This window comes from Corella eumyota, chromosome 1 (assembly GCF_963082875.1).
Source record: "Corella eumyota chromosome 1, kaCorEumy4.1, whole genome shotgun sequence".
In the NCBI taxonomy this organism is placed as follows: domain Eukaryota; kingdom Metazoa; phylum Chordata; class Ascidiacea; order Phlebobranchia; family Corellidae; genus Corella; species Corella eumyota.
The window spans coordinates 5,692,838-5,719,553 of NC_137490.1; the positions used below are offsets into that span (position 1 = coordinate 5,692,838).

The 26,716-nt window shown below is 32.4% G+C and overlaps 2 protein-coding genes across 3 annotated transcripts; both read right to left on the reverse strand.

Moving 5' to 3' along the window:
* Positions 1-35: 35 nt before the first annotated feature.
* LOC145762503 (PDZ domain-containing protein 11-like) lies at positions 36-1,479 on the reverse strand. Its single transcript, XM_082574655.1, has 4 exons — positions 1,034-1,479; positions 608-706; positions 388-448; positions 36-292 (listed from the first exon to the last, which is right to left on the reverse strand). The coding sequence occupies exons 1-4, from the start codon at positions 1,253-1,255 to the stop codon at positions 255-257; spliced, it is 420 nt and encodes a 139-aa protein (XP_082430781.1). The 5' UTR covers positions 1,256-1,479; the 3' UTR covers positions 36-254.
* A 725-nt stretch (positions 1,480-2,204) lies between these two features.
* Positions 2,205-25,783, reverse strand: LOC145743514 (uncharacterized). Of its 2 annotated transcripts, none has more exons than XM_082561508.1 (18): positions 25,612-25,783; positions 19,436-19,708; positions 13,331-13,474; positions 11,972-12,026; positions 10,676-10,745; positions 8,057-8,190; positions 7,721-7,846; positions 7,366-7,487; positions 7,135-7,253; positions 6,871-7,027; positions 6,618-6,788; positions 6,477-6,529; positions 6,126-6,174; positions 5,220-5,310; positions 5,066-5,136; positions 4,478-4,792; positions 3,506-4,363; positions 2,205-3,354 (listed from the first exon to the last, which is right to left on the reverse strand). In XM_082561508.1, exons 1-18 carry the CDS (start codon positions 25,703-25,705, stop codon positions 3,197-3,199), a joined length of 3,060 nt encoding a protein of 1,019 aa, XP_082417634.1. In that variant the 5' UTR covers positions 25,706-25,783; the 3' UTR covers positions 2,205-3,196. The 2 variants fall into 2 exon arrangements, with proteins under 2 accessions (XP_082417634.1, XP_082417625.1); XM_082561499.1 differs by having other exon boundaries at positions 4,478-4,795.
* Positions 25,784-26,716: the final 933 nt, after the last annotated feature.

Sequence of the window (26,716 nt, forward strand, 5' to 3'; positions counted from 1 at the left end):
AAAATGTTTTGATATATTATACAACACTTTGGCAGGATCTTTTGAAATTAAAATAATTTTCAACAACAAATTTAAGGAATGTTAATTATGTAGAAGAGCATTTTAACCAAATTAAACATTTTGAAATTAAAAAACTATATTTCGTAAATAAAAACTAAATTGTGTAAAAAAAAAAAAAAAACTAATACTATTAATACAATTTAAATTAAAAATTTGAGTTTATTAATTTTGGATTATAGTTTTTAAAGTAAAAATTAAATAAGTCCAATTCTTTCTTGTTGAAGTTTAAACCCTGTAAAATAAAAGATTACAACATATTTTTTTATATTTTATAACATTTTTAAAAAAATTAATTTTTAAGTATACAAATATTATATAGCATCATACCATAAGGAAAATACTGTACTTCCATCTCTAAAACATCTAAAGTCTGTAGAAGCTCAACAGCCTAAACAAACAAAATTAAAAAAAATATTTATGCATCAAAATGCAAAAAATATAAATATGCTATTTTTATGGAAATAAATATGTATGAAACATTTTTGTACAAAAGCTTATAATCAAAAACTTAAACAAAATTAAACATGTCATAATTTAAAATATAAACCTCTGCATGGGGAATATCAGTAAAATCGGTTTTATTAATTTGAAGTATTTTGTCGCCTTCTTTTAACCCAAGTCTATCTGCTTCTGAGCCTTTCATTACCTATTTATATAATTTAAAATGTGAGTTATATTAAATTTACAATTTAAAACTTTGCAATATAATTGAAATTATGTACATGTCATTGTTATATTTAAAACTTAAATAATATTAAATTCATATTGCTAATTTACATTTGGTTTTTAACAATAGCAGTCAACATAATTAATATATTGCCAATAAAGGAAACAATTGGATATACAACTACAAAGAAAAAGTGCACAAATTTAAATAATGGGATGACACAAAGCTTAACAATTTAAACCATATTTTTAAATTTTCAAGTTTTTTTATATAAGAAAAAAGTATAAATGTTTTATTTTAATTTACCCTTGAAATATAAACTCCATACTCATTTGCTGAGCCTCCCCTTACATTAAATCCTAAAGGAGATTCTTCGAAACGTTCCAATCTTATTTTTCGGGGTAAAAATGTGGTCAGATTACTGTTATAATTTTTGTTGTTCCATCTTTCATGAGATGGTATCCACTTTGGGGGAGGTTCATATGGTGGCACATTTATGTCAACTGAAAAATTCTTTTTTGATTTCATAATTTAGTTTCACATTACCTAATGATAAATGCTTAAACTTTTTAACTAAGTAAGGTTATTCGTTGGTTTATAATCCAGGTAATACAAAAATATTTTTTTACAAATTACAATGGCAGAACGGTCAGATAGTTATTAATTTTTTGCTTATCAGTTAGTAAACAACATTCTGACATTTCTATTTTTTATTAAAAGTAGTAACTGCATTTAGTTAAGTGAGTAAATCAAATACTAAAACGCAAACTTAGTTTAAAAACAGAATATGATGCTATAAATCAAAACAAATAAAATCAAAAACACTGCCTTTTCTCAATATTTAATATTTAATGGAGGACAAATGGAAATTATTTACATAAAAATCATTCAACTATGACATACCGTATTTGTTTCATTTGTGCCACACGTGGTTTAAATTGTGGTTAAATTTTAGTTAAAAAATGATAAACGCTAAAAGATAAAAAAATAATGATTGCAAGGTATGTATATAAGTATATTGCTATCGATTTGTACTTAGAATACAACAAATGCATACTTAGTGTTCATGTGATTTTCAAAAGTTAGATTTTTTTAAAAACTTTTTCATGATTTGTCATTAAGTTATTTCCCACATTTTAAAACTATTACTTTTTATTTTGTAAAAATTTTTGGAGTTCAAGTAGATCACTTTATGCTTTGTCTGTGAAGCAATAGCTTTCTTCTTTAAATGTTTTTGGAAAGCAATTGCTTGATCTAAAGCTTACAATTTATTCAGGTAACACATTTTTTTTAAAAAATTCTCTTAGATTTTGTATTGTTCTAAGTATTAAGTTATTATAAGTTAGTTTGCATTCAAAAACACAATCGAATTGGATCAGAATGGGTGATTTAAAATTTAATCTCTCTTTTATAAGTTTTTATAATGATTACTAATTTTTCTAATTAAATTAGTTAACTTTTTTACATACAAAGATAATGTATTAATTATGCCAATTTTATTAAGCATACTTGTAATAAGCAACAAATAAAACATCGTTATTATAATAAAAGGTAAATAAAATATCCAAACATCTTACATATTGCAATAATAATTGTCAAGATTATATACGCCTTGAACATTTATACTTTTTTACACAAAAAGACAAGTCTTCAGGACTAATGGCAAAATACTGAACAAAGATTTTTTGTTAAAAACTGTCATGGTAAGAAGTGACTTTTTGGTGATTATTGTGATAATTTTTTTCCTAATATGTTCTATGTTGATGTGATTTTAATATTTTTAGTTCAACATTTATAAAGATGAAAGTATGGACGAAATTATAGCAGCAAAGAAACACTGGCAATGCATAAAAATAAGAAGAACAAAAAAAAAATAAAGAAGAACAAAAAACTTAAACAATCAAAAAAATTAATGGCAAAAATGTAAAAAAAACTCCAATCGGCAATAAAAAATAAAAAAAAACAGGAAAAACACATTTATTGGCTAGATTATATTATTAAATAAAGCTGCAAGTAAGCATGGTCGTATTGGGAACTTGTGATTAAAAAGCTAATTTTGCATCTAAAAAGTGTTAACCAACTTTAAATGTTTTACAGGGTTCAGTAGTCAACAGAATTATTTAATTCATGGTCAAAATTGTGAGACTATACTCTATCTATTCTGTGTTAAATTTTACTCCCCACTACGTTATGGCTACGTTTGAAGACAGGAGGTAACAAGGTAAAAATTCTAACGTGTGATTAATTTAAAAGATTTGTTTTTAGTTGGTGGAAAATGTTAACGCTTATGTGATGACGTCAGTATTTGTATGGTATGACGTCACAGAAAGAATTTGAAGCGTGCGCGGCAAACCGATGGACTACTGCATAATTCAACTTAAAGAAAGTATTTTGTCAGTGTTTAGCAATTGACAACAAATGAAACAATAATATTAAATAAATATAACATCGCTTGTAATGCTCGTGTCCTTATACAGGCGTGTTTAAATCTAATTGGTTGTAATTGTTCATTGTCATGGCGACGACAGCTTTTCCGTTATCCGTGACACCAATGCTTTTGTTTCGATAAAGGTGATCGTAACCGTTGCGATTTTTCTTCTCGATTCGAGAAGTTGTATAACGAAGACCTAATCCAACAAAAATTGTCAAAGTTAATTAAAAAAATAATACTTTCTGCGTAATAATATTAATTTTTTGATTTTTTTTACATAACTCTATTTTAAAAATTGCCATTGTAAAGGTAATCTTTTTCTAAATACACAATTTTTTTTGGTTTACCGTTAGCTCTAGTAATTCCTGGATCGCTCCCGTACTCTGGCGGTCTCCCTCCTTTCGTGCCCGGCCCGTTAACCTGTGATAACTTAGGTGGCAATTGTGGATCAGCAAGTTGATTGTTTGTTGGAAAGTTGTACGATGGTTTTCTTTTGTTCTCAGAGTTCGGCCACGACCTAGAGCTTTCCGGGTCCCCATATAACAAGTTGTTTTTTTGAGAACTGCTTCGATCGTGATTTGCTTGTTGTAATATAACTTGATCTTCATGTTCAGGTACTGCAGGATAATGTTGTTGATCATGCTGAGTTGTTGCAACGTCAAACGGTGAGTGGGAGGAGCCCGTTGATGACGAAGAAGAGCGTTGATGTGGATTGTAAGGTACGAAGTGGGGTTGACCGTTTGTAGGTGGAGCCCCATGCGGAGGGGATTGACTTCCGCCCCGCGAACGTCGCTGAAACTTTGCAGTTGGGGTAAACGAGTTTGAAGAAAATGGTGGCGCCGTTTTTGGAGGCTCCAATTGTTGTTGGGGTACAAATGGGTCGTTGTCAGAGTTTACTGAAAAATGCATGGGATGGGGGAAGGTTCCCGGTCGGGATCTATTGACCGAACGCGATCGATTTGAGTTTTGTGGCGCAAATGACGTCATGCCATTTGGTGTTGGAAATTGTTGCTCTTTACCCCAAGCATCCCCTGCATTACCCCAAAGCACATTGTTGTTTTGGGGCCAGGGCATCGTATCGGATTGTCTGCTTTTATGACTCGATACGGTCGACGCCTTCGACGAGTTACGGTTGCTATGGGTGCGAGTGACGTCATATTCACTTACAGGATCAGGAATCACCTGGTACTCGTGATCCTCGTCGTCTGTAAATATTTAAAATTAGGTTAGATAAATTATGATTTTAATTGACTCTAAGGTTTAATCGTTATTCAAGAGCTTTTCAGTATATTTTACTAAGTATTTTTTAAATATGTTACCTGTTGTATAAGATTCGCTGTCTTGATGACTTCGCGACTTAATCAATAACGGACCACTGCTCGGCCCCGCTTGATCGCTGTTCGCAGTGTAGGAAGATCGAACAGCATGCCCTTTGTTTGTTGATTGACTGCGTTGATCGTGTTGTAATGTAACGCCGCCCCTGGAGTTAGCCATCGTGCTAAACTCGTCAGAACCGCTTCCCCGCATGTAGCTGTCCATGTAGTTCACATTTCTGAAGTCATGAGGCCCCGGCTTCTTCTTGCTATCTTTTTTCGTTGTGTCTTTGCCTTTTTGATATCCGTTCATGTAACGCACTGCTTTAAAGGCAAAAAGTAAGCTTTGCATAAAAAACATGTACATTACATTTTATATAAAAGTTTGCTTGGTTGAATTATTCATTGTATACTAAATTATTTTCATATATATTATATTGCTTTTGAGAAGAGTCATCTAAATTGTTTAAAAGATTGCATTTTAACAATTAAATTAATTATTTATTAGACGATTTTTATCCTAGCCTACTATGAATTTTAAATGTGGTTTTTGGTGGAGAATAATTAATAAGCAATGTTGAAATGAATACTTACAGTCGACAGCCGCGTTGTAGGTTGCATTAGATTGGGAAGTTGGGACCATAGTTTGTTTTGGAGATTTTTTTCTATAAAAACAAATTTAAAAAAATAAGAATAATTTAAAGATAAAAACTTGTTAAATTAGGTTAAATTAACTTAATGAATTTACCTTTTTCGAACCAAAATAAGCACCAATGCTGCTAAGAGAATTGAGGTTACCGACAATGCAGCAACAATGGCAATGATAATAATGCTCGTCTCTGTTGAAAACAAAACAGAAGTTAAAATTCTAAGTCCACAAGACATTGTTTTTCACTCGGCACAAATTAGGCACAAACAAAAGTAATGACCCTTCACTGATGTCTATTTACAAGTTTTATTGTTGATGACGTCACGGGCAGGGGCGCGCGTGTTTGTTTACGGGCAACGAAGCGGGAACTTTAACCGGGCGTGACTAAGTTGCAACCGGGCGTATAGGTTTTTGAGCGCTTAATCCAACAAGCGACCATTTTTTGTTAATCTATTTAGAATTCTTGGCAAAAGAGGAATTTCAGTTTTAACCGTAACTTTGGTAATAACTTTGACATTTAAGGTTTTGTCTGTAATATACAAATTACATTCTATACATGCTGATTGGTGATCATATTTCATGGGATTATAAGTCACGCTTGTAAATTATTATTTAGAATATTGTTAAGGTGGGGTAGAACGTTATTTATTATTGATTGCATTGTTAATACATGGTTGATACTTAGATAAAATGATAAAATAAGTTGCTTATATGGATTTATTTTTATAACACTTCCAAGCACCCTATTTTAAAGTGTTTTAACAACGTTGGCCTTCCCCTATGACGTAAAGGATTACCACAAAGCGCTCGATTGTTTTACTTGACAAAAGAAAACAACCATGTAGAATGTTATGACACACATATGCCCCTTACCGAAAAACAATAAAGATCAATCAAGTAAAAACATGAAACTCTCAAGTTCAAAAACATGAATTTAAAAATTAAAATTCTTGCTTCTTAAATAAATAAAACAGAATACACATTTTTTATTTGGTCCAAACTCACCGTTTAAATTTTCTGATTTTGGGGGAACTATCGAGACAGTTGTTTTTACCTGAAAAAGAAAGAAAAATTAGAAACATTTCTTTGTATATATGATTGTCACTAAGCTGGTTTAACGTTACATTCAATGTCTACAACCACATAATATTATTAAATATTTTTAAGGTAGTCAGCATCATATGATATTGCGTGGGCGAGAAGGTAACGTTAAAAACACCGTGTGAAGTTATATAAGTTTAAGCTTTAAATATACAGTAGGGGTTTCTTAAACAAATTACACAATATTTTTAACATTTCGAATAAAAATTTTAGTTTATCCACAAGGTGAAAGCCAAAATCCAAAAATATACTTACAGAAGATCCACTATTTTTGACTGGAAAGGTTGCTGGTTGAACTGTTGTGTTTTCTAAAAAAAAATAATAAAAAAAATTAATTAAACCTAAAAACATAAAGGTACCCCAGCTTTGTAAATAATATTTTAAGTTGAAATTTACCTTTTGTAGATGTTGATGGTTCTGTTGTTGTGGATTTTGTCGTTGTTGTCGCTGTAGTTGTCGTTGTTGTTTTTGTTGTAGATTTGGTTGTTGTAGTTTTTGGCTTAGGTTTTGTTGTGGTAGGAGGGGTAGGAGGAATAGTTGGTGGAATGAATGGAATTGCTGCATCGTCTGAAAGAAAACATAAATTGTTAAAAATTCAATGATTTTTAAATTTTTCAATATCTATAAAAAAAATATTTATTAAATTTACCTGACAGATCACATCCTAACAAACCAAACTTAAGACCATATCGAAATGCGTCCTTTTTTACAGGAGTAGGAAAGATCCGAACATATTGAGCTAAGATTACCGGCCGAATAAAGTTATTCCTCACCGGTTTAAAATAGTTTTTATTTCCGTTGAACACCTGAAAAAAATTGTGATGATTAAAAAAAAGTTTTCTATGCACAATTTTTAAATCCTACATAAATTATTATTTAATTTGTAGTATAAATATTAGGAGAAAAGTTCTACCGTAGGTTCTGTTTTGCCTTCTTCTGTATAATTATGCCAGTTAACTTGATCAAAACTGTAGCGGATAGTGTAACTCGTTGTCCATTTGTAAGGTTTTAGTGACCCAATTGTCACAACACCTTTAAATACATATACACATTAAAGATAGACTTCATATGTTATTAGAATATAAAACGTCTAAACAACTAGGCTATGTTATCTTAAACCTTCCAAAATATAAAGTAGATTTACCAGTAATGTTCATAGGTTTTTTAAGGTCGATTTGAAGCCACTGTTCGACCAAAGGATTGTCAGGTGACCAGGCTTCCAGGTCATTGCTAAGTAGAGCTTTCTTTGGTAGCCAGTCTTGTTTACTGTAAAACAAATGGATTATTTTAATATAGTTCGAGTTATATACAATTTAAGATCAAATCAATTGGGCCTGTTTAGATTAATGGTAGAACATTACACCACATTTACAGTCAAAGTTAGTAAAAATGTAGCTAGCTTTATTTTTTATATATTAAAAATTTTTGTGCATAAAATATATTAATATTACATTTATTAGTTGAAATTTACAATCAAGGTGCTCTTATTTTAAACTTACAGTTCTGTAATATGGTTTTCAGTGCTCCACCACGACGAGGCAGTAAACTGGTTTCCATAAACTGTGATTTCATCGTGACATGTACTCAGTTGTTTAAATGTAAACATGGAATCGGACATTGAACCTCTGTAATAAACAAATGCAATTATTTTAATTCCTGTCGAGATAACCAGCTGTTCTGAAGTGTTTTCTATGAGTAATGTTTAATTACTTGATATTTACTAAAGCTTGATAGCCTACAAAACACTTAGAAAATGCTTTGATGTTGGGCTATGCATATACAAATATGTTTTTTAAACAAAACTTGATAATTTAAAAGCATTAACAAGCACGTACGTTTCTGCTTCAATATTGTTTGCAAATTCCCCGTGATATAAAATATGTCCTGGTTCGCGCAATACATTGACTCGACCTCCAAAGTTGTCCGAAATGACACCGGCATGCATTGCTGCCAGGCATATTTGTGAATCCTGAAACAAAAACAAAAATGGCGATCAGTAATTAGTTTTTAAGTTTGTACGAAATAGTTTGGAAATCAATCTAAGCGAATGAAAGTAATTGGAACATTTTTAGATTTTGGTATTTACTTCGTAATTTAATTTTTTAATTTTTTTTTTAATTTTAGATTTTTAAGATTTCATTAAAAGCCTTTACTTATATTAAACAATAAATTATTGACAATTCTTACATACTCTTATTAAAAAGGCATTTATAGATAAATATTTTTTTATTTTGTTTAACAACTGGCAGGAGATTTGGTAAAAATAAATTAAAATTTTTATCGTACGGAACTAATAAATCTTAGCGAATTAGAAATGCAAATGCAAAGGACAAAATCCAATTTCTGTTTTAAATCGAATTATTTTATGCGAAATTTATTGTCGAATCAATATTTGGTTTTAAAAGAAAAATTCTATCAAAACTTAAAATCCTGTAAATTAGATTAATTTATAATAGCTATTAGCCATTATTGGATAAAACATAACCTCTTTAAAACTTTAAAACTTAAGTCTACTGAATTAAAATTTAATTTACCTTAAACTTGAGCACATATTTTTAAGGGAATATAGGTTTATTCCGTTTTAATTTTTTTGTATAATTACATTTCGAGCAAATGGGATTACAGAAAGTGGTTAATTTTTTTTAAGTGAAATAGGGTAAATTTTTTCTCTTAAAAGCTTAAAATTTGGCGAATTTTTTAAATATCAGTTCCGCAAACAATCGAATTAGCGGGGATTTGGTTTCATTTTTATTTAACCCCTAAGATTTGCATTAAGACCGGGACCACCTTGAAGAAAATCTCATTCTAGTTGTAGTTAACTTTCAAACTTTAAAATTAAAAATTTTTGTCTAAAATAAAATGGTTTTTCAGATTATATAAAATACACTAATACTTTTAAAACCTTAAGTCCTATTCAGAACTCTTAAAAAATAATGATTGATTGCATTTTAATCTTGTATTTTACTAATGACGTTGCAACAGTATTGTGATTATACAGCTTAATTCGTTTAATCGTAAACAAGTGCCAGCCAGAGTAATGCTTTTTAGCTGTGATGCAAACCAAGGTAATATGAGGACGAATTTTCGAGTTTAGCGTTCGCGAAATGCACATTCTTTTTTGCAATGCGGTCTTATGTGCACGATCGGGGACCACACAAGAATTTACGGTGGCGCAGACACAACATAGATACCGAGTACGTGGTGTGAGAATTTTGGTTTTTAAGTAAACAAAGCGACACATAATTAAAGGAGTTTAGTTAAATGCGATATGTGACATTTTAATTAAAATTATATCTTCAATTTAAGTTTAAAATACGTTTTAGTCTAATTCAGAAACCAGTTTTTATTTTCCAGTTTATTTATCCAACACAGCCGTGAAATTATTTAAATTTGGAAAATTTTTGGGGTTTTTAATCTCAGTTTGTTGGTATATATTATATATAAGCGGCTAAATTCTCCTTATTAGGAAGTGTTTACAGAAATCTTTGTTATATCTCCGAAACTAATCTGCTAGAATTTGGCGCGGAATTATCAACGATAAACACTGGGTTCCGACATAGAATTAAGGCAAAATCTATTTTAGTTTTAGTAATACGATTACTTAAAAAATGAGAACATGACAAGTTACTGATGTAGAAATAATTACAAAATAAAAAACTTAGAAAAATACATTTTTAACACAAGATGGCATTTTGAGTATAAATTCCATATAAATTTATTTTTGTTGTCGATAACCGGTTTATTGTATTTTAAAGTATTTTTTTTTAGTTTACACAAAGCGAGGTACGTCCCATTTTTAAATTAAACGGTGTATATAATTTGAATGGGTATTAGCTCTGGGTTATCATTATTGGCTTTGGCTAAGCCAAGTTTAAATTCGAAATAACGTTTACTGTTTAGAATTACGATTTTCTTACAAATTTGAGATAGTTTAACTATGAAGCTACTTTCTAAGAAAATCTCAAACTTTAAAATATAACTTATCAGTATAGGTGTGTTACAACATATTTAGTCATTTTTTAATCCGTTATAAAAACCCTATTTCTCTTAACCAGTCATCAACAGCATGATGACTATATGTTAACAACACAACTTAATGTTTAGTTAACTATAAAGCATCGCTGATGTTCCGTCCCTAATTTAATTAACCTAGGCCCTAAGCCGTAATCTGACGCCTTAACTAAAACAACAGGAGAAATAGAATGGTTTAACACAACATATCATTCACCAGTTAAGTATCTGGGCAAAATTGTCGAGTAGCATCAAAAACATAACTGACAGCCATGGAATATTTTAATGCAATCAAAGCACAACCTATAACATCTGTTTGTAACAAATTAATGAGAAATCCCCGATTTGTTTATGATATTGTAAACAGCTTGATATTACCTGGTAGTTTTTATTATTGTTTTTTACTTTTTTTAATTTAAATTAATTGAAAAAGAGTACGTTACCTCTCTGTACTTCAAATCTCCTGTGATTTTGTGTTTATTTATTCCTACACAACCGCTTGGACACATCACACTAAAATAAAAACATAAAATTTGTTTAAAAAATAAGGAAAACAATTTTAAAAAGTTATAATTTCATTTTATAAACGTGAACAACGGTCTTATAATAGAACATAAGTAATTGGACAATCATTATAATTATTGTTCAAGCCCTAATTACCATTTAGATACATTTAAACATTTAACACATTCCTAGATAAAAATTTGTGTTTTCTATCCTAATGAGCTGTTGTTGTTGTAAAAATGTATAACTACACCAAATTATAGAACAACAGTTTAAACACACGGCGACACAATCTAGGTTTGGCATCGATAATTAAATAGTGATATAACTTCGAAAGCAAGAGAGATAGTGAAAAGCTATTGGCCTAAATGGAGACGTATCTCCGTTATACACAGATCTTATCTCACGGAATTTAAGAAAAAATATTAAATTTAACGTCGTTGGTGTGCCCGGGGCGATATTCGCTTCACAGAGATTTGTGGTAACACTTTCACGCGCAACTAAGATGAATTACTCGTCCATTAATTAATAAAATCTCCTAATTTCTTCCTAGATAAAAGCCGCTCTGATTTAACGCGCTGCACGATTTCAAAACTACTATTTTAGAACAATTTATTGCTAATATTGTAAGCAAAAAAACTTAAAAATATTTTTTTATTTATATTTTTTCTTTTGCTTGGAAATATTTTAGTTTCAATATAAAAAATGGCGGATTTTATTAGAGCATCTAAAAGTGTTGGGCCTTTATATAATTTATATTTTAAATGGTGTAAGCTTTGCGAAAATCTTTTGTCTTTAATATTTTGCACACGGTGGCCAAGTTTAATGTTAACGTGAAGGGCCCTAAACATGGCTGAATTGTCGTGGTCATAAATCCTCAAGAAAGATAAACCCAGAAAAATTCACGCGCGATCGAGCGCGAAATACCAGACAATAAGCGTCTGTGAATGGTGACGTCACAAGGCCTAAAAAAAGGGAATATGCGAAAACCCTTGGATTTTCGTTGTTTGCCATGCGGACTAAAATTCTCAAATTTAAGTGACGTAAGCTAAGCGAAACAAGAGATTAGGAGTCGACCTTTTCGAGCGAGAGGTCAACGGATGATGCTCGAAAACTCATGGGAAATCATCTAGAAAAACTTGGCAACCTCGGGTTTGACTTATTTTAAAACATGTTTGCAAAGTATAACAAGAGCCGTGTTAATACATTGGGTTAATTTTTATTATGTGTCATACCTGAATGATCCAACTTTAGAGTGATCAGCTCCAGTATCCGAACAGTTGACAAAATCTAAAAAAAACACAAAAAATAGTTGGGTAAACTTTTCAGGCCGGGTGCTATTTTCAATGTCTGTAGTTAAGAATTAAACTGTTAATATTTTAAGTTATTTAGACAACTTGTAATGCGCCAATTTTTTCACATTATTGTCAATATTTTATTCCACAGACACTAAAATATAAGGTAGCACCATATGCTGCGCATATAAGCGATAAGCTTATTGATATAAAATAACTCGCTCTCCGAAGTCCCATGGGGGGTTAAAACAAAATTACAAGTCACCAGAGAACGGCTTGATGTAAAAACATCAAGGAAACTAAGCTCAGACATTTGTAAAGCACATTTTCCCTCGTGTTCCTATGTTTATAAGTGATTTATTTGTCATACAATTACTATATTACATTCCAATGTATACCGCAAAGTTAATAATATTCCTGGTTATACAATTACATATAAAGCAGTTTATCTTTAAACTTGAATTGCCCCTTTTTTATTATAGTTAACTGGGTTGTCAGTTAAACAAATTTGGGGTTGTTCTATTTTTTTGGAAAAACTTTTGCCTAAAAAAGAAAAGGTGGAACTTGCTTTTCCTTTTTTTTAAACCATAATTTAACAAATTTTGTAGTTTTAAAAAAAAAATTATTTCAATATTTTTTATCCATTTGATTTATATAAGAATTTAGCTTGGGTTTTGTCACGGTGAATTGGATTACTTAGCCCCCTCTACTTCTATTGTTTTCTTACAACTAAGCTCTAGTGACGTCACAATGTCAACTAGGCTAAAGATCGAACTCGGAAATCTTAAGAGTTTTTTAGGATCTAGTTTAACGCACTAAGTAAAAAAACGCCGCCTTTGTTTAAACTGCGAAAACAGGTAAAGCACGTGATTAAGTCACGTGACTCTGGTGCAGTAAGGAACAATATATATTTTTTCCGAAAATCAGCTTTTACTTTAAAACGCGGGGGTAGATTTTAGTTATAAGGGATGCGGTATTATATCGGTTACATTCGAATTACCAAAAGCTGATTAATCTGCTTATGTGATGACGTCATTTGCATTAGTCAGCAGAAAAAGTGATGATTTTTAAGTGGGCCGAAACAAAACAAAGCCAATGTTATGTCGAACAATTTACTTATTTTTTAGTTAAAAAGTTGTTTTAAATTGTGTAAAAATTATATTCTTATTTTTTTTACTTTTTTCCAAATATTAAAGCAGTACCAAACTACCTTGACAGTGAACCGAAATCACATTAACCTAGCTAAGACACGGTCGGAGTTAAATAAATAAACTTGGAAAGAACATTTTCAAATCTTACCGTCAATCGTTTCCCCAGGCTTGGTGGCAATATATGAAATGAGAAAGCCTCGACCGTCGAACCCAGCAGGTCGTTTGAACACCACAGTTGCCGTGTTGTTCATTAACATCACTACTTTAGGATTATTCCCGCCGCAGTATTTATCTGTAAATAAATAGATAATAATTAATGTTTTGTATATTGACTATAGGTCGAAATAAAATCGATTTAAATATAAACAGTGTTTAAATAATGGTTGATAACGATATGTGGTACTAAAAATATAAGATTATATAAGGTAATGCTAATTGCTCATAAAAAGATTAGATGTTTAAAAATCTGTGTTAACTTGTCTTTCTTAACTGAGTTCATTTCCGGCTTAGCGACACTGGGGCTAAATTTGTGACAACGATGCCTATCAATGGGTTAAAAACGGTCCTTTAATTGTCCTCTCATACGCGAGAAATTTCTGTCTAATTTGTTATTATGCCCGATGCTTATCCTTTTCGTCGTAGCATAGAATGTTTCCGCTTCACAGACCCTCCAAAATGGATCACTGGCTTTAAGTAAATAACGCCTGTCAAGGGGGCTTAGTGCTCGTTTAATTTGTCTATTCTCTGCACAGCCCGCAGATTTTTGATAACGCAAGGTCGGTTAAAATTCGTCGACCTTTGACTTTAATTAATTAAACGCCATATTGGATTATTAAAATGGTTAAATCAATTGTGGATTAAAAATATGTCGACATCGTCTTAAGATAGGCGGTTTTTTATTGTGGATTATCGTTATTTGTATAATTAGAGTAGTAAAACCACATAGGCCAGCTGTTTACCAAAATATACAGATATGTAAAAAATAAAATCAGCAAATACTTGAAGAAAATTGGTTCTGTATCAAATTTCTCTAAATAATTAATTTTAAAATCCCATGACTTTAGTGTTTTTTTTAAAAATAGTGTTTTTCCCATAGTTATCCTTATTAAAAATCGGCCATTGCGTTAGTTATCGATATTTTCTATTTTGCGGTTAAACCCGATATCACTATTTATTCCAAATTCGTATTTAGCTCAAGAAACCGATCGGCGCCTCGTCCTAATCTCCCAGAAACCAACTCGAGCGGAAAGCTGGGTCCCAAAAAAGCCAACTATGACGTCACAGGAGTGGAAAGAGACCATAAGCAAATGCGATAAGCGTAAGCCGCAAATGATAGCCTGACAGGAAGCCAATTATACGTCCCGTTATTTTGCAGGTTGCAACGAAAATGAGGTAAGTTAATTTGTGACTTCCAAAAATATTTGAAAGACGTGCCAAATTTATCCCATTTGTATTAAAAGTAATGCTGAGTGACACTTAACACTATTTATAACGAAGGTGGCACTTAGTTACATATACTGATAAGCCCTAAAAGCAATTTTATTGGTTTATAAGAGTAATAAGCATCATTACTCGCTTCAAATACCATAATCCCTTATCTTGTAATGCGTGTTGTCGGATTTGATGGCCCCTTTGTCTTCAGCCGTCGAAACATTGATATATTTGTGACAGGGCATGCCTGGAATTTAGTCTTACTTGTGTTACAGCAAATCCGCCTATCTTTATGTTTTTGTCAGAAAGCCCACTCGGACCAGCGTCCCACAGCGCACGCTATACGGTCACACCTCATCAGATCTCGTCCCTGTTAAGCCAATCAGTATGCCTTTATTTTAGATAATCGTTCTGTAAACGAGCTCTTTCGACCAAAACCCGTACATGTACCGCAAAGGTCGAGAAGTAAACTAGTGTTATGGAAACACAGCTAGCAGCCCACAACGTGTTTGCACAAGACTGCTTGATTAAGTGATTGATTTGGAGACTGGTATCATTAAAAACAAGTCAACTGAAATCTTAAAAACTTTGAAAAATAGCACCCGAATATAATAAAAAATGTCAACCACAAACAAAATAATAAAACGACCTGTGATAAATTTTATTGTGTCATTAGGTGTTGTATTTCTTTGATGGCATTATCGCATTTGTTGCTATTTCTCGGAAGAAAATGTTAAGAGAAAAAAACAAATGTCCTAAGGAAATGACATTAAAAAATGCCTCAGCCTGACCTTACATTCGACCTGCTTTTAATTGTAGGCTTGTCCGTTAAGTCCACTTGTGATTTTCGATCAGCGGGAGTGAAAATCTTAAGCAAATCCACTTTGGCGCGGAGAGGCATTAAATGCTCAGGACACATTACTTGTTTTTTTGTACCAAGGCATTTTTCTTTATAACCACCTTGGTTAGTGGCGGTCTTTTCCCCCGAGCAATAACTTTTGAATGCATCAAATTTCACTGCCCACACATAGGTCAAGTAACGTCACTTTATACAACGATGACGTCAGTAGTAGCGCACATCTTGATATATTTAATGCAATAAAGAGAGGTAATATATAGTTCAAGGCTTAGACGTTATAAATAGATAAGCCAATGCGTTCTTCTTTCACTAAGCTTACAACAAGCTCTGGGAACGCAGACAAATCAAATATTTTCAAACCACAAAAATGGATTTGCTGCGAATGTGGGCTTAGTAATCCGTCAATAACCAGCCAATAACAAGACGAGGAGATCCGATAAAGTACTCGACCCTGTTTTCTCCAGTGATCATCTCAAATCACGAGGGTGCTCGAAGCTTCGTATTACCGCAAATACTTTCCACAAATCGAGATTAACCAAAACAACATGGCTGAGTAGCACACAAATAGACAAGTAGGGCAGACATAAAAAAAATCTTCAACAAACCCATTTCAATTTACCGAAATTTAAATTTAGATTAAGTTACCTACCATCCTCACCAATTTTTGATTTGAATGGAAACTACACCTTATTATTTGAATTGAGATTACCAATTGGGATTTAGGTATTACAGACAAGCAGAATTCCTTATAACATGACGTAATCGGATGCTTAAGAGGCTTGTTATCATGATAAATACTCAACGGTATCTAAGCCGAGAAGATGAATTGATAAAAAAACAAGGAGGCCTAGATTACGAATTACAAAGTGTTGAATGAATTAGAACACAAACCAATAAAAACAGAGCCTAAGTCTTCCCTTCCCGTCTGTGGGCTATGCGAAAGCGCAGGAGATAGCTGTGAGGTGGTCGGGTGATTGATTATGATCATGATATGATTCGGCAAACTCTATTTGACCCGGTATTAGTAAAGGTTAAGCCATAATTAAGGGCCAAAATTCCTTCGATGGCAAATGGGGTGTAAATGACCACAACTCTATTAATTAACCCACTGTGTTTACACCTCGTGATGATGGGGGCCAATGTCTTTCTCCCTAGGATTTAGGATAAGACCATTTTAAACCATCCCGGTAATACAATAAAAATGGAGGATTTTACGATGCATGAATTTCACTTAAGTGCGGAAATAAACAGTCGGGCTTTAAGTTCAAGTATATAAGATTTCAAAAACGTGTGAGATTTTCCATGAGTAACCTTAGGTTTTGCTGTTTTTTGTTTTTTATTGCCAAACAGAACACAAATAAAGCTCTTCTCCAGTTTTTGGAAAATCTATTTAGTGGAAAATGAACGTATTAGCTCAACCGAGTATACACAAACTCGTGCGGGTTATCTTACACAGCCCGGCAAACTTCAAAGGGATTTGATCGCATAATCTATGTCGTATATCTAATACAAGCTAGCTCGCGTCTGTGCCATTTGCTTTTAAGGAGCCACTATAATCGAAGCTTACTTAATGCAAACATAAACAGTATGCCCGTTGGTCTAATATCGAAACTGCTTTAGAAACCCAAGTACGAAGTTTATTTGGCAAGGTTTAAATATCTCAATAAAATAACACAACTGGATTGTGCAGGCCGTATAATTCACAAACACATGTCGTACCAAATTAGCGACCTCAAAATAGAGCGTTGTTTGGATAGTTGGTGTTGTAATCGGAAAATAAGTACACACTGGGTCACGCAAGGGGGGAATTTGAATGACGTAAACTCTTGTTATTAGCTTATTAACATGGAATATGAATTAAAAGAGTTCATTTGGAGGCTGTAAGGGGTTACGCGTTATGGGAATATCAATAATGGATGTCAACAGCAGGACACAAACAAATGTGGATTTGCGATGTTTTTTAATGCGACAAGTGACCAAAAAAAAATTAAATAACTTATTGACTTTAAAATGTTGTAAAATTTAAAATATATATTTCAATAAAAAAAGGTTTTTATTTTTTGGTATAGCATAACTGTGTGTGAACCTTCATAGAAATCTTACATTAATTAAATTATTTTTAATTAATCCTGTTGTAAACCTTAAAACATTCTGAACTAAACATGATCAGGTTACTTATTGGTTTCCTGCAAGCTGGAGATATGTTTATAATTATCAGCAAGCAACTATGTATCGAGTGCAATGCAAAATATTAAGTTTCGAAAATTTTTAAACACGCAGCTTATGGGATTTCTTGGTTAGCGAATTAACACATCGATAACAAACCGCCTAACTCATGTTTCGTGGTTATAATCACACGTTTTCGTGTTAGCTGACAGGTTGTAATTTAAGGATTAATTGCACACGTGGTTTTAAAAATCTTTGGCGACCAAGTGCGTGACGTCACTGGTCTAAAAACGTTCGGGTAAAGAGCCTGCAGCTGCAGGTTAAGGCCAAGATTAGTGGGATAAGCTTAAAAAGATAAAAGCAAATATCCCGATCGCTGATTTAAGTAAAAATAAAAATTAGTCATGGACAAGACGGTGAGAATTTTTAATGTTTTTCGGGCGTTGTCCAAATAAAAAATGTTTTATATTTTTATAAAAAAAAAAAATTTTAAGATAAAATTTTTATTTATTTTTGGGATAAAACAAAATATTAATGGCATTACAAAAAAGTTTTGCGTTTAATTATTGGAAATTGGTCGAATAAGGATTCCAATTCTATTTCCTCTGTATCATTAATAATAAATAAATCCCCGTGAACGTTTCTTTAATTATTTAATATCAAATCATCGAATTTGTTATGCGCCACTGACAATTTGTTTTACTTCGGTGACTGATGCTCTATTTTTATTTCTGTTCGACATTGAACGCCAGGTGTAAACTTAAAAATATTATTTTAACAAAAAAGGGAAGCTACTATTTCTATTACACAGTATATAGTTGTGAAAAAAAAACTTTAAAAACCTTAGATTTCACAACGCTAAAAAAGTTGTTATTTTTGGTGTTAATTCCAAACTTTGTGTTTTAAAACCAAGAAAAAGGACAATATATATCCAAAAAGTTTAACACCATTTACCCTTAGCCCCCGCATCGGCATTGGGTGTATGATTCATAAAAAGAAATATTCGAAAACATGTGTTCTCGCGCGTGTACTGTATGTTTTATTTAAAAAGGCGCCACTTTTGTGGTGTTAGCTGCCTAACTACCGTGACCAACTGTTTCAAACAGGACTGCTCTTACAAAAAAAGATGCCAGATGGTTAAGGTATTGTCAAAAAAAATTGTTACAAAAATATTTCGAAAGCGCGGTGGCCCAAATTATCGGCAATGCTTTAGTGATTTGTGTCTATTTAAAGCCTTCAAAAATGCAAACAGTTTATATGTAACAATTTAATAATAAAGCCACCCAAAAAGATATACCTAGCGTTCTAGTATATTGAATAAAGTATTATTTTCACTATGGTACATAGATAATAATGTATAAATATAGATTTTGGTAACAATTGTTTAAGTTTTATTAGGTCTTATTATTGTCCCAAACCCTAACTATCTCCATACAAGTGTATCGTATAAGCAACAACGTGACAAAACAAAAAACTTTATCCTGACAAACCCGAAATAGAACCTAGGTATTGTCACGCATGGCTCGAAATGGCGTAAAATTGAGAAATAATCCAAAGGTTTTCAATCTATGATTCATTATGTAAAGAATACAGGACATGGGCATCAATCTTAATTTTTACAAATATCTTAGCAGATTATCACAACCCTAGGTCAAATTCTTTACTGATTTTTGGTAGGTTTTTAAGCAAAAATCATCAATTTAAAAGTAGGGTTATTATTTGTTTAAAATTTAAGTCAAAAATAAAAAAATGATTTATTTTGAACCATAAATTTTTTTAAAATTTTTAAAGTCTTACCTAAACTTGTCTTCTTCTTTCCTACTCCGGAGTACACCTCCACCTCTCCTTCATCACACTCATCTTCCGCTGCGTTCATGCTGAAGTCCCCAAACTGCAACTGTATTCCTTTTCCCGGAGACACAATAACCTCCCATTGGCACGTGACGAAACCCCCATTGTCAGGAAAAAGCGAACTGTTTTGGTCTTTGGGTGAAGATTTAGGGGGCAGGGGGTAATTGGGGGACGTAAAAGTCCCTGAGTCCCCTTTTAAGACTCCGTTACACGACGAAACTACAAACAAAAAATAAAATATATTTAGGAATAAATATTTTAGGAATTTCAGTTTTTAGTGATCTTTTGCGCTTAGCTGTGAAATTATTTTATGGTTTTGGTTATTGCAACAATTGCAATTAAAAAGCGGTGTGAAAAAATTATCAATCTTTGTTGTGTTTTAGCACGTAACACATAAACAAAAGGGAACAAACGATTCTCTTTAGAAACCAATTACACGTGGATTGAAATCCTAATTTTATAACAGATTCCGATCGCAATAAAACCTCGCAAAACCGACGAAAATATTAAAACAAAAGCAAGAACGGGAGTTGCGGCGAACGAACGGGTGTTTGTGACGTCATAGATATAACTATTGTTGCGTTGACAAGTAGCGCAGATAAGAATGCCAGAGTTTTCCAATTAGAATGTTATTTTTATTTTAAACCCAATAACACGAATATTTTTCGATTTTAATTTTTTTTTTTTTAAGATTTTATGTAACAAAATGGCAAAGATAGTTGTGACCATTTTTTAATATTTTTTGTATTTTTAATCCTTTGTTGTTTTTAAACATTTAAGAATTTCCAAAAAAATTTTAATCACAAACGGTTTTGTATCTATTTAAAAGAAAAAGAAACATAGGAACAACAGAACTGTGTTTTAATAAAATCGACTTCAGGCTTGGTTTGATATTAAACAAAGGCCAACAATCTTACATCTGCTACACGTTGTTAACATAGCCAAAGATCGTGCCCCACACAAACATAATATAAAGAAACATCTCAAATCGGATATAGAGTTACAGGCATTCTTTTCTAACTCGCACACTGCCGGTAAGAAACTGTTGCTAAATCAGTGGCAAAAAAGTTTGTGTTTTTTACAAGCAATCATCTCCAAATATTATTTTAATTTCAACACAACGAAATGTTGGTTCTCTTAAATATTTTGGTCTAATATTTGCAATGACTTGAGCTCAATATATTAAAAATGGTAAATTTTAAAAATACCCTAGTTTACTAAGCATTTTCAAGCGGATTTTGTAAGAAAAATTGCATGTTTCTCCATACCCATATCACCCAGGTATTTCCCAATTTAGGAAAAAAATGTTTAGTTGAACAAAACTATCTTTTTGCACTGTAAAGAGAATAGCCCTTCACACAACATGTAATTCATTAAAAATGTAGAAAATGATGGCACAAATTCGAGGGTTTTAAAGTTTGTTATTTGTTATGAAGATGTGTTTAGCAGTTAGTAGTTTGTGAATTTAGAAGATATCCAATTTTGTTTACCAACGCTACCCTACTTATAAAAGCGCAACGGTATAAAATAAATAAACTATGAGGTTAAACCAATTACGACATAGGTTTATATATATTCAAAGATTAGAAACACAAGTCGTCTCTTACACGTTGTTATAATATACACTATCTTACAGTACACACCTGGTTTAAATACAATAAGTGCTTTAGGCGTATTATAGAATTAAGCACATTGAATTGTTTACAATATTGATCTTTAATTTAATCATGGTATCTGTGCTGCTGTGATGTGTTTGTAATAAAGGTCCAGACGCAGCGTATATGTTTTACGCATGGCTGCCTAATAGATTGAGCACAACGCTGCTCGATTAGACATCATAAATTACATCTTTTGTTGTCTTACACTTCGCTGATTTCAGTTAATGTAATAAATGAGTTATAGAAGTTGCGTCAAGAACATAAACTATGCTTTTCACGTAATAAAATGTAAGCCAAAATACACTTTTTATATATCAGTAGGGTAATACCATATTGATAAACGTGATATTCTATTGGTGTTTTGTTATCAAATAATAACCCAAAATCCAATAAAAATAAACAAAATTGGAACTAAGTGTTGGCCTTAATTTTTTTAAATGCAGTAATCAATCAATTGTGGTCGTTGAAGAATAAATTCTCGACATAAGGTCGAGGCCACTTGCATCTGATTCTAAAGACATTTTAGTTAAAAGCTCTACGGAAGGCCGCACGGGAATTTGGTTTAGACTGCTTTGTAATTTAATTAAACCTCGGCTAGGGACTTTGCGTTTGTCCAAATCTTTGTTTTAAATTTGTGTTCCGACGCTGACAACATGTGCTAAGGGAATAATCACTCTTTTATTTTCAAAAATTCCGTTAATGGTTTTTGACAAGCCGGGAAATCTGGACATCCTTATTATTAACAGAGCTTAAAAAGTTTGCATACTCAGCACAACAGACATCTTTATAGAATTAAAACTAAAATGTCAATGCGTGAGACAACGTAATATAAATATCTTTTTACAACTGATATGTACTTGTAGCAGAAGAACATATGGGGTAAGAAAATATATTATTTATAACAAAAAATACTCGGTTTAGAGATGTTATCCTACGGGCAGCCACATCAGATACATTTTTCTGTGATGAAGCTTTGGTATAAGTAACCCGATCACCGTAATAATGGTATTAGTTTATAAACCGGGCCGCGATCCATTAGTGACGAGCCCATTCAATTCATTGAAAGTAACATAAATTTGTGGCCGATAAAAGACGGGCCTAGCCCTAAGTCGCTTACACTCTAGCACAATAACAACAAAAACATAGAGAGATACATTCAACCGCTGGTATCTATATTTGGGGCAAGTAGTTTATCTAAGCAAAGAGGCTTTTAATTCGTGTTTTCCAGTCAATATTTTACACCAAAACAGCACACAAATGTTTTGTTTTTACCTGGCGCGAGCCAAAGCGTGATTGCGAAACGAAAATAGGTCATTTTTTTAAAGCAGACAGACGATTTCCCCCTAACGAACCTAAAATGTAATTCAAACGATCCAAATTTCAGTCAACACAGCATTAACCGAGCCTGGTCCGGTGCAGATTAGCTCAAGAAATTTTAAAAACTGTGCCAAGCGCGTTGAAGCGTGAAATCTTGGCAACCCACATCACGTGATACTCGAGATAGAACAAAGAGTTTGGCTTGATATAAAGCAGATAGGCACACAACACAATGAGGAAACTCTAAACGAAAATCTGAGAGGCTCGTTTTATATTAAATCTATGATTCATACGTTCTACCCCTAAACATTGCCAAAGCAAGACAGATGCGACCCACTTAAACGCGTCTGTACCGTCACGTACTACTACAATGGGACAGTTGAATTCCAATTTGGTTAGTTTAATCCAAAAGGGCCCCCTTGGGATCAAGAGGTGCCGCAGGTAAGTCTTCATACATAAATCATTGCAGTTATTGATCATGGCGGTCAGGAATCGATTTTTAATGTGCAAGAGATATTAAAAAAATTACTTTTTATGAAATGAAGATTGAAGAAATGTAGCGCTGTAAAAACAGTTGAATGGGCGGTGCTTATGCAATTCATTTCCGGCGAGTAGTGCTAAAAAAACAAACTTACAACTGGCCAAACGGGCCGTGTATATGTAATTGGCGGCCTCTGTTAACACAGATTGATTCAAAATATTTCTTGAATTGAGTACGGGATAACAGCCGGCAAAACACCGTTAAGAAATTTTTATTGTTTTGATTTCGATTCTCTCGCCCGTCAATTAATTTCCTTGTCCTAAATAAGTGGGAGTAGAAAATAGACTCGCTAATATTATCTCGCATCACGGGAATAAAGGGCATGTTTACATTCCGTTACCTCGACGAGAACTGTTTGCATTTTGAAACAATTATGTGGAAGGGTACTAATTTGCAGTGCATAAAGTAAACTTTAACACGTTGGCAATTATTGACACAAAGTGTTATTAGACGTTAAGCTTTTAAACTGAAACTATCCAGGTGGTGTTAACAAAATATTCTCAATTTGCATTTAGTTTTCTTTCTAAGGTAATGCAATCATTTTTTATCGTCTAACTTTATTTGCCACTTCATTATCAAAGTTCAATTTCCAGACTGTTTAAGTTAATTTGGTTTGGATGATAATTGCTTGTGGGAAAACGGAACCACGGTTGGAGTTGACGCTCGGGTGCGAATTGCAAATTAATTGATTCTTTCCTTTCATCCTCTCGACCGTGAATTTTGCCAATCAATTTAAGTGATGTTAGTTTTCGAGATGTACTGCGAACTGGCTTCTCAACAAATTCTATGCCCGGAACTGCGCTTGATTTTAATATGGGAATTTTTAAAGGCATAAATATGCACACTACTTGGAATTAGTAATAAGTAATTGGCATAACATTATCCCAAAACAGCAATGAAAATATTTTTAAATGTTAGGTGACCTTATTGGGTATGACAACAAACGTATTTTCTGTCCAAAGGTTTAAGACTGGTGCCAAGCTTATAGGCAAATGTTTACGGTGCTGTTGCCGAGGTCTCGTTTTGAGATATTATAAAAACAAGAGCGCTTTTACCTTCGGTCACGTTAATCGAATTTCGAGTAAAACCCAATTACGCGAAATTTAATATGCAGTATAATATCGTGGAAAACCTAGGCGCGTAATCCCTGGCTATATACTGGATTAAACAACGTTTTATTGTTAATAGTAAGCCTTTGGAGCATACGAAAATAGAATATATCTAATTTCTTAGTTGAAAATAGGATCTTTATATTCGTCATCGCTTAGCTGATAAATATTTTAACAACGCTTTTTCATGTGTTTATATTATTTTGCAATGGTGTTAAGGCTATCTGTGAATAGCTTATACAATTTTTTATATGTAAAATTTAAATTTATTAAGTATTAAATATTTAAACTTAGTTATTAGATAATATAGCAGGGGGTTTTTGACAATAACATTTGTTAAACAAACAAGGTAAAAATTTAAATTTTGACTAAGGTATAAATAAATCATTTCTGTAAAGTAAACACTCTGTTACAATATTTTTATTGATTTGTAAACAACTTCTAATCGTTTAAAAATTAGACAAAAAGTGAAAAAAACAAGTCTCGACTACTGTTGAATATTTTTGCTAAGCCTTCTAAAAAGTTGATAAGCTTTTCAGGCATGACTAGCCTCGCAGTGGGCCCATGTTTGTAGTTTAAACATCGTGTCTTGCGATTTAATTTTAACGAAAAATAGGTTTCAGTTGCCCAGTGAAAAAAATTCTTCGATGACGTCACTACTTTAAAAAAACACGACAGTATTGTAAAACAATTAATTCGTATACAAACGAGATGTCCGCACTGTATTGTTTACGACATTGAAACAATTGGTTTTTAAAAGCCCGTAAACAGCGAGATTCGATAATTAAATCACGGTCCAATCAACGCGAAAAGTTATCGAGATTTTGGTCAATCTTCACACGCTAAAAAATCCGCTCTCGAAATTCGTGGTTTAATTTAAGCAGGGCATTGGAGAATGTAACACGATTTTAAGCGCCCATTAACATCTCAAACCTTAATCCGTAAAACCCATAATTTTGAGTTGAATACTGACAACCAGCCCAGGCTCAGGTATGCGTGCGCTGCCGTGGGCAAAACCTAGCAGAGCGTACGGTCTGACGGTAGTATCGTAAGAGCCTTGATCTGTCGTAAGCGATGTGTGAATTCGAGGGCATTAAAGTGGCTATTTGATCACTAAACTTCGCCAACTTGTCAGACTTAGACAGGCTTTACATGCAATAATAATTCCAAGTCTATTTAACAAGCGCTACCAATTTTTTTAACTATCACTTTAACGAAAAGGTTTTTATTAAAAATTTTAGATGAAATTAAGTTAAGTTGTTGTTGTCTAAAAGGTGAGTTTAAACAGTAATCGTTCACTAAACTCATAATAAATATATATTTAATTAAGTAATCGCTGTTTACAATCTTCTCCAATGTAAACATACAGTTTCATTTTGTTTCAAACAACGATCAGATTTTAGTTAATTACTAACCGACTAGATAAATCATCACATTCTATCTTAACACAATAACATGAAATTTACATAACTTTAACCAATATCTTACTTAACGTACCTGCTGCCTTTACGAAGTTCGGTTCTTTTGATAAAATAATTAATATACATAAGATCGACGAAATAATCCTTTTCCTTACTGTTGTTATCTCCATCAGTAATTTGTTGTGGCGATCATTTAGGACGTACCACCTTTTCTGCGTGCTATCGCTAAATACGCATTACACCATTTATCAGACAAGAACACGCAGCGAAATGAGATCGTCTCCTTTTTCTTTCATTTCCAGTCGAGCGAATGATCTGTTTCGCACTCTGGGGGTTCGTAGTCTCTATACTGCCACCCAACGATTCGGATAAAGTAATTTTTTATTGCAAGCTATAGATAATACTAAAAATCAAATACGGCATGTATTCAAAAAATATCATATTTAACGCAACGATGTTATAAAAATCAGCCTATTGACTTAAAACATCGCACAGTTTTCTACACAAGGTTATATAAAAAATGACATGGTCACCAAACCAAAACTTTGTGTACATTAATTATCCTACAATGTTTTGATTGTGATTTTTAGATATTGCAAATTGTTGTTTTTAGTTATAATTCAAATCAAATAGGTTTTTATAGCTTAACTTTTCAATTTGATATGTAAGTAAAAGGTAACTATAAATAAATTCAGTTAGTTGTCAAAAAAAACTTTGTGGGTTACTTGATTGACTTACAACATCTGCTAACAAGCCATCGATTGGCAATTATGTTCAAAATGGTAAATAATTGACTTCGTTTCTTACGTGACTAAATATTTTTGTAATGACGCATAACTGATATTACAAAAATTGTGTTTATTTTGTGGTGAAGAATTGAAACAACGGCTGTTGATTAGTGCAGTAATCATTAACTTACTTCTGAGCAAATATAACACGTTGTTTATCAGAATAATCTCTTGTTCAATTGACATTTATCTCAATATTATGAGGAAAGAGTTGTGTGTTTTTTTTTATTACTAACTATTTTACACACGTTGGTGTTAACTTTATTAAGGATGCTACTTTATCCCCTTTAATAACTTGACACCCATTGGTCGAAATATTTTATTTTGATCAACATATTAAAAGCGAATAAATACTATATATATATAAATATAAACGTTTTAATTTTAAGAACT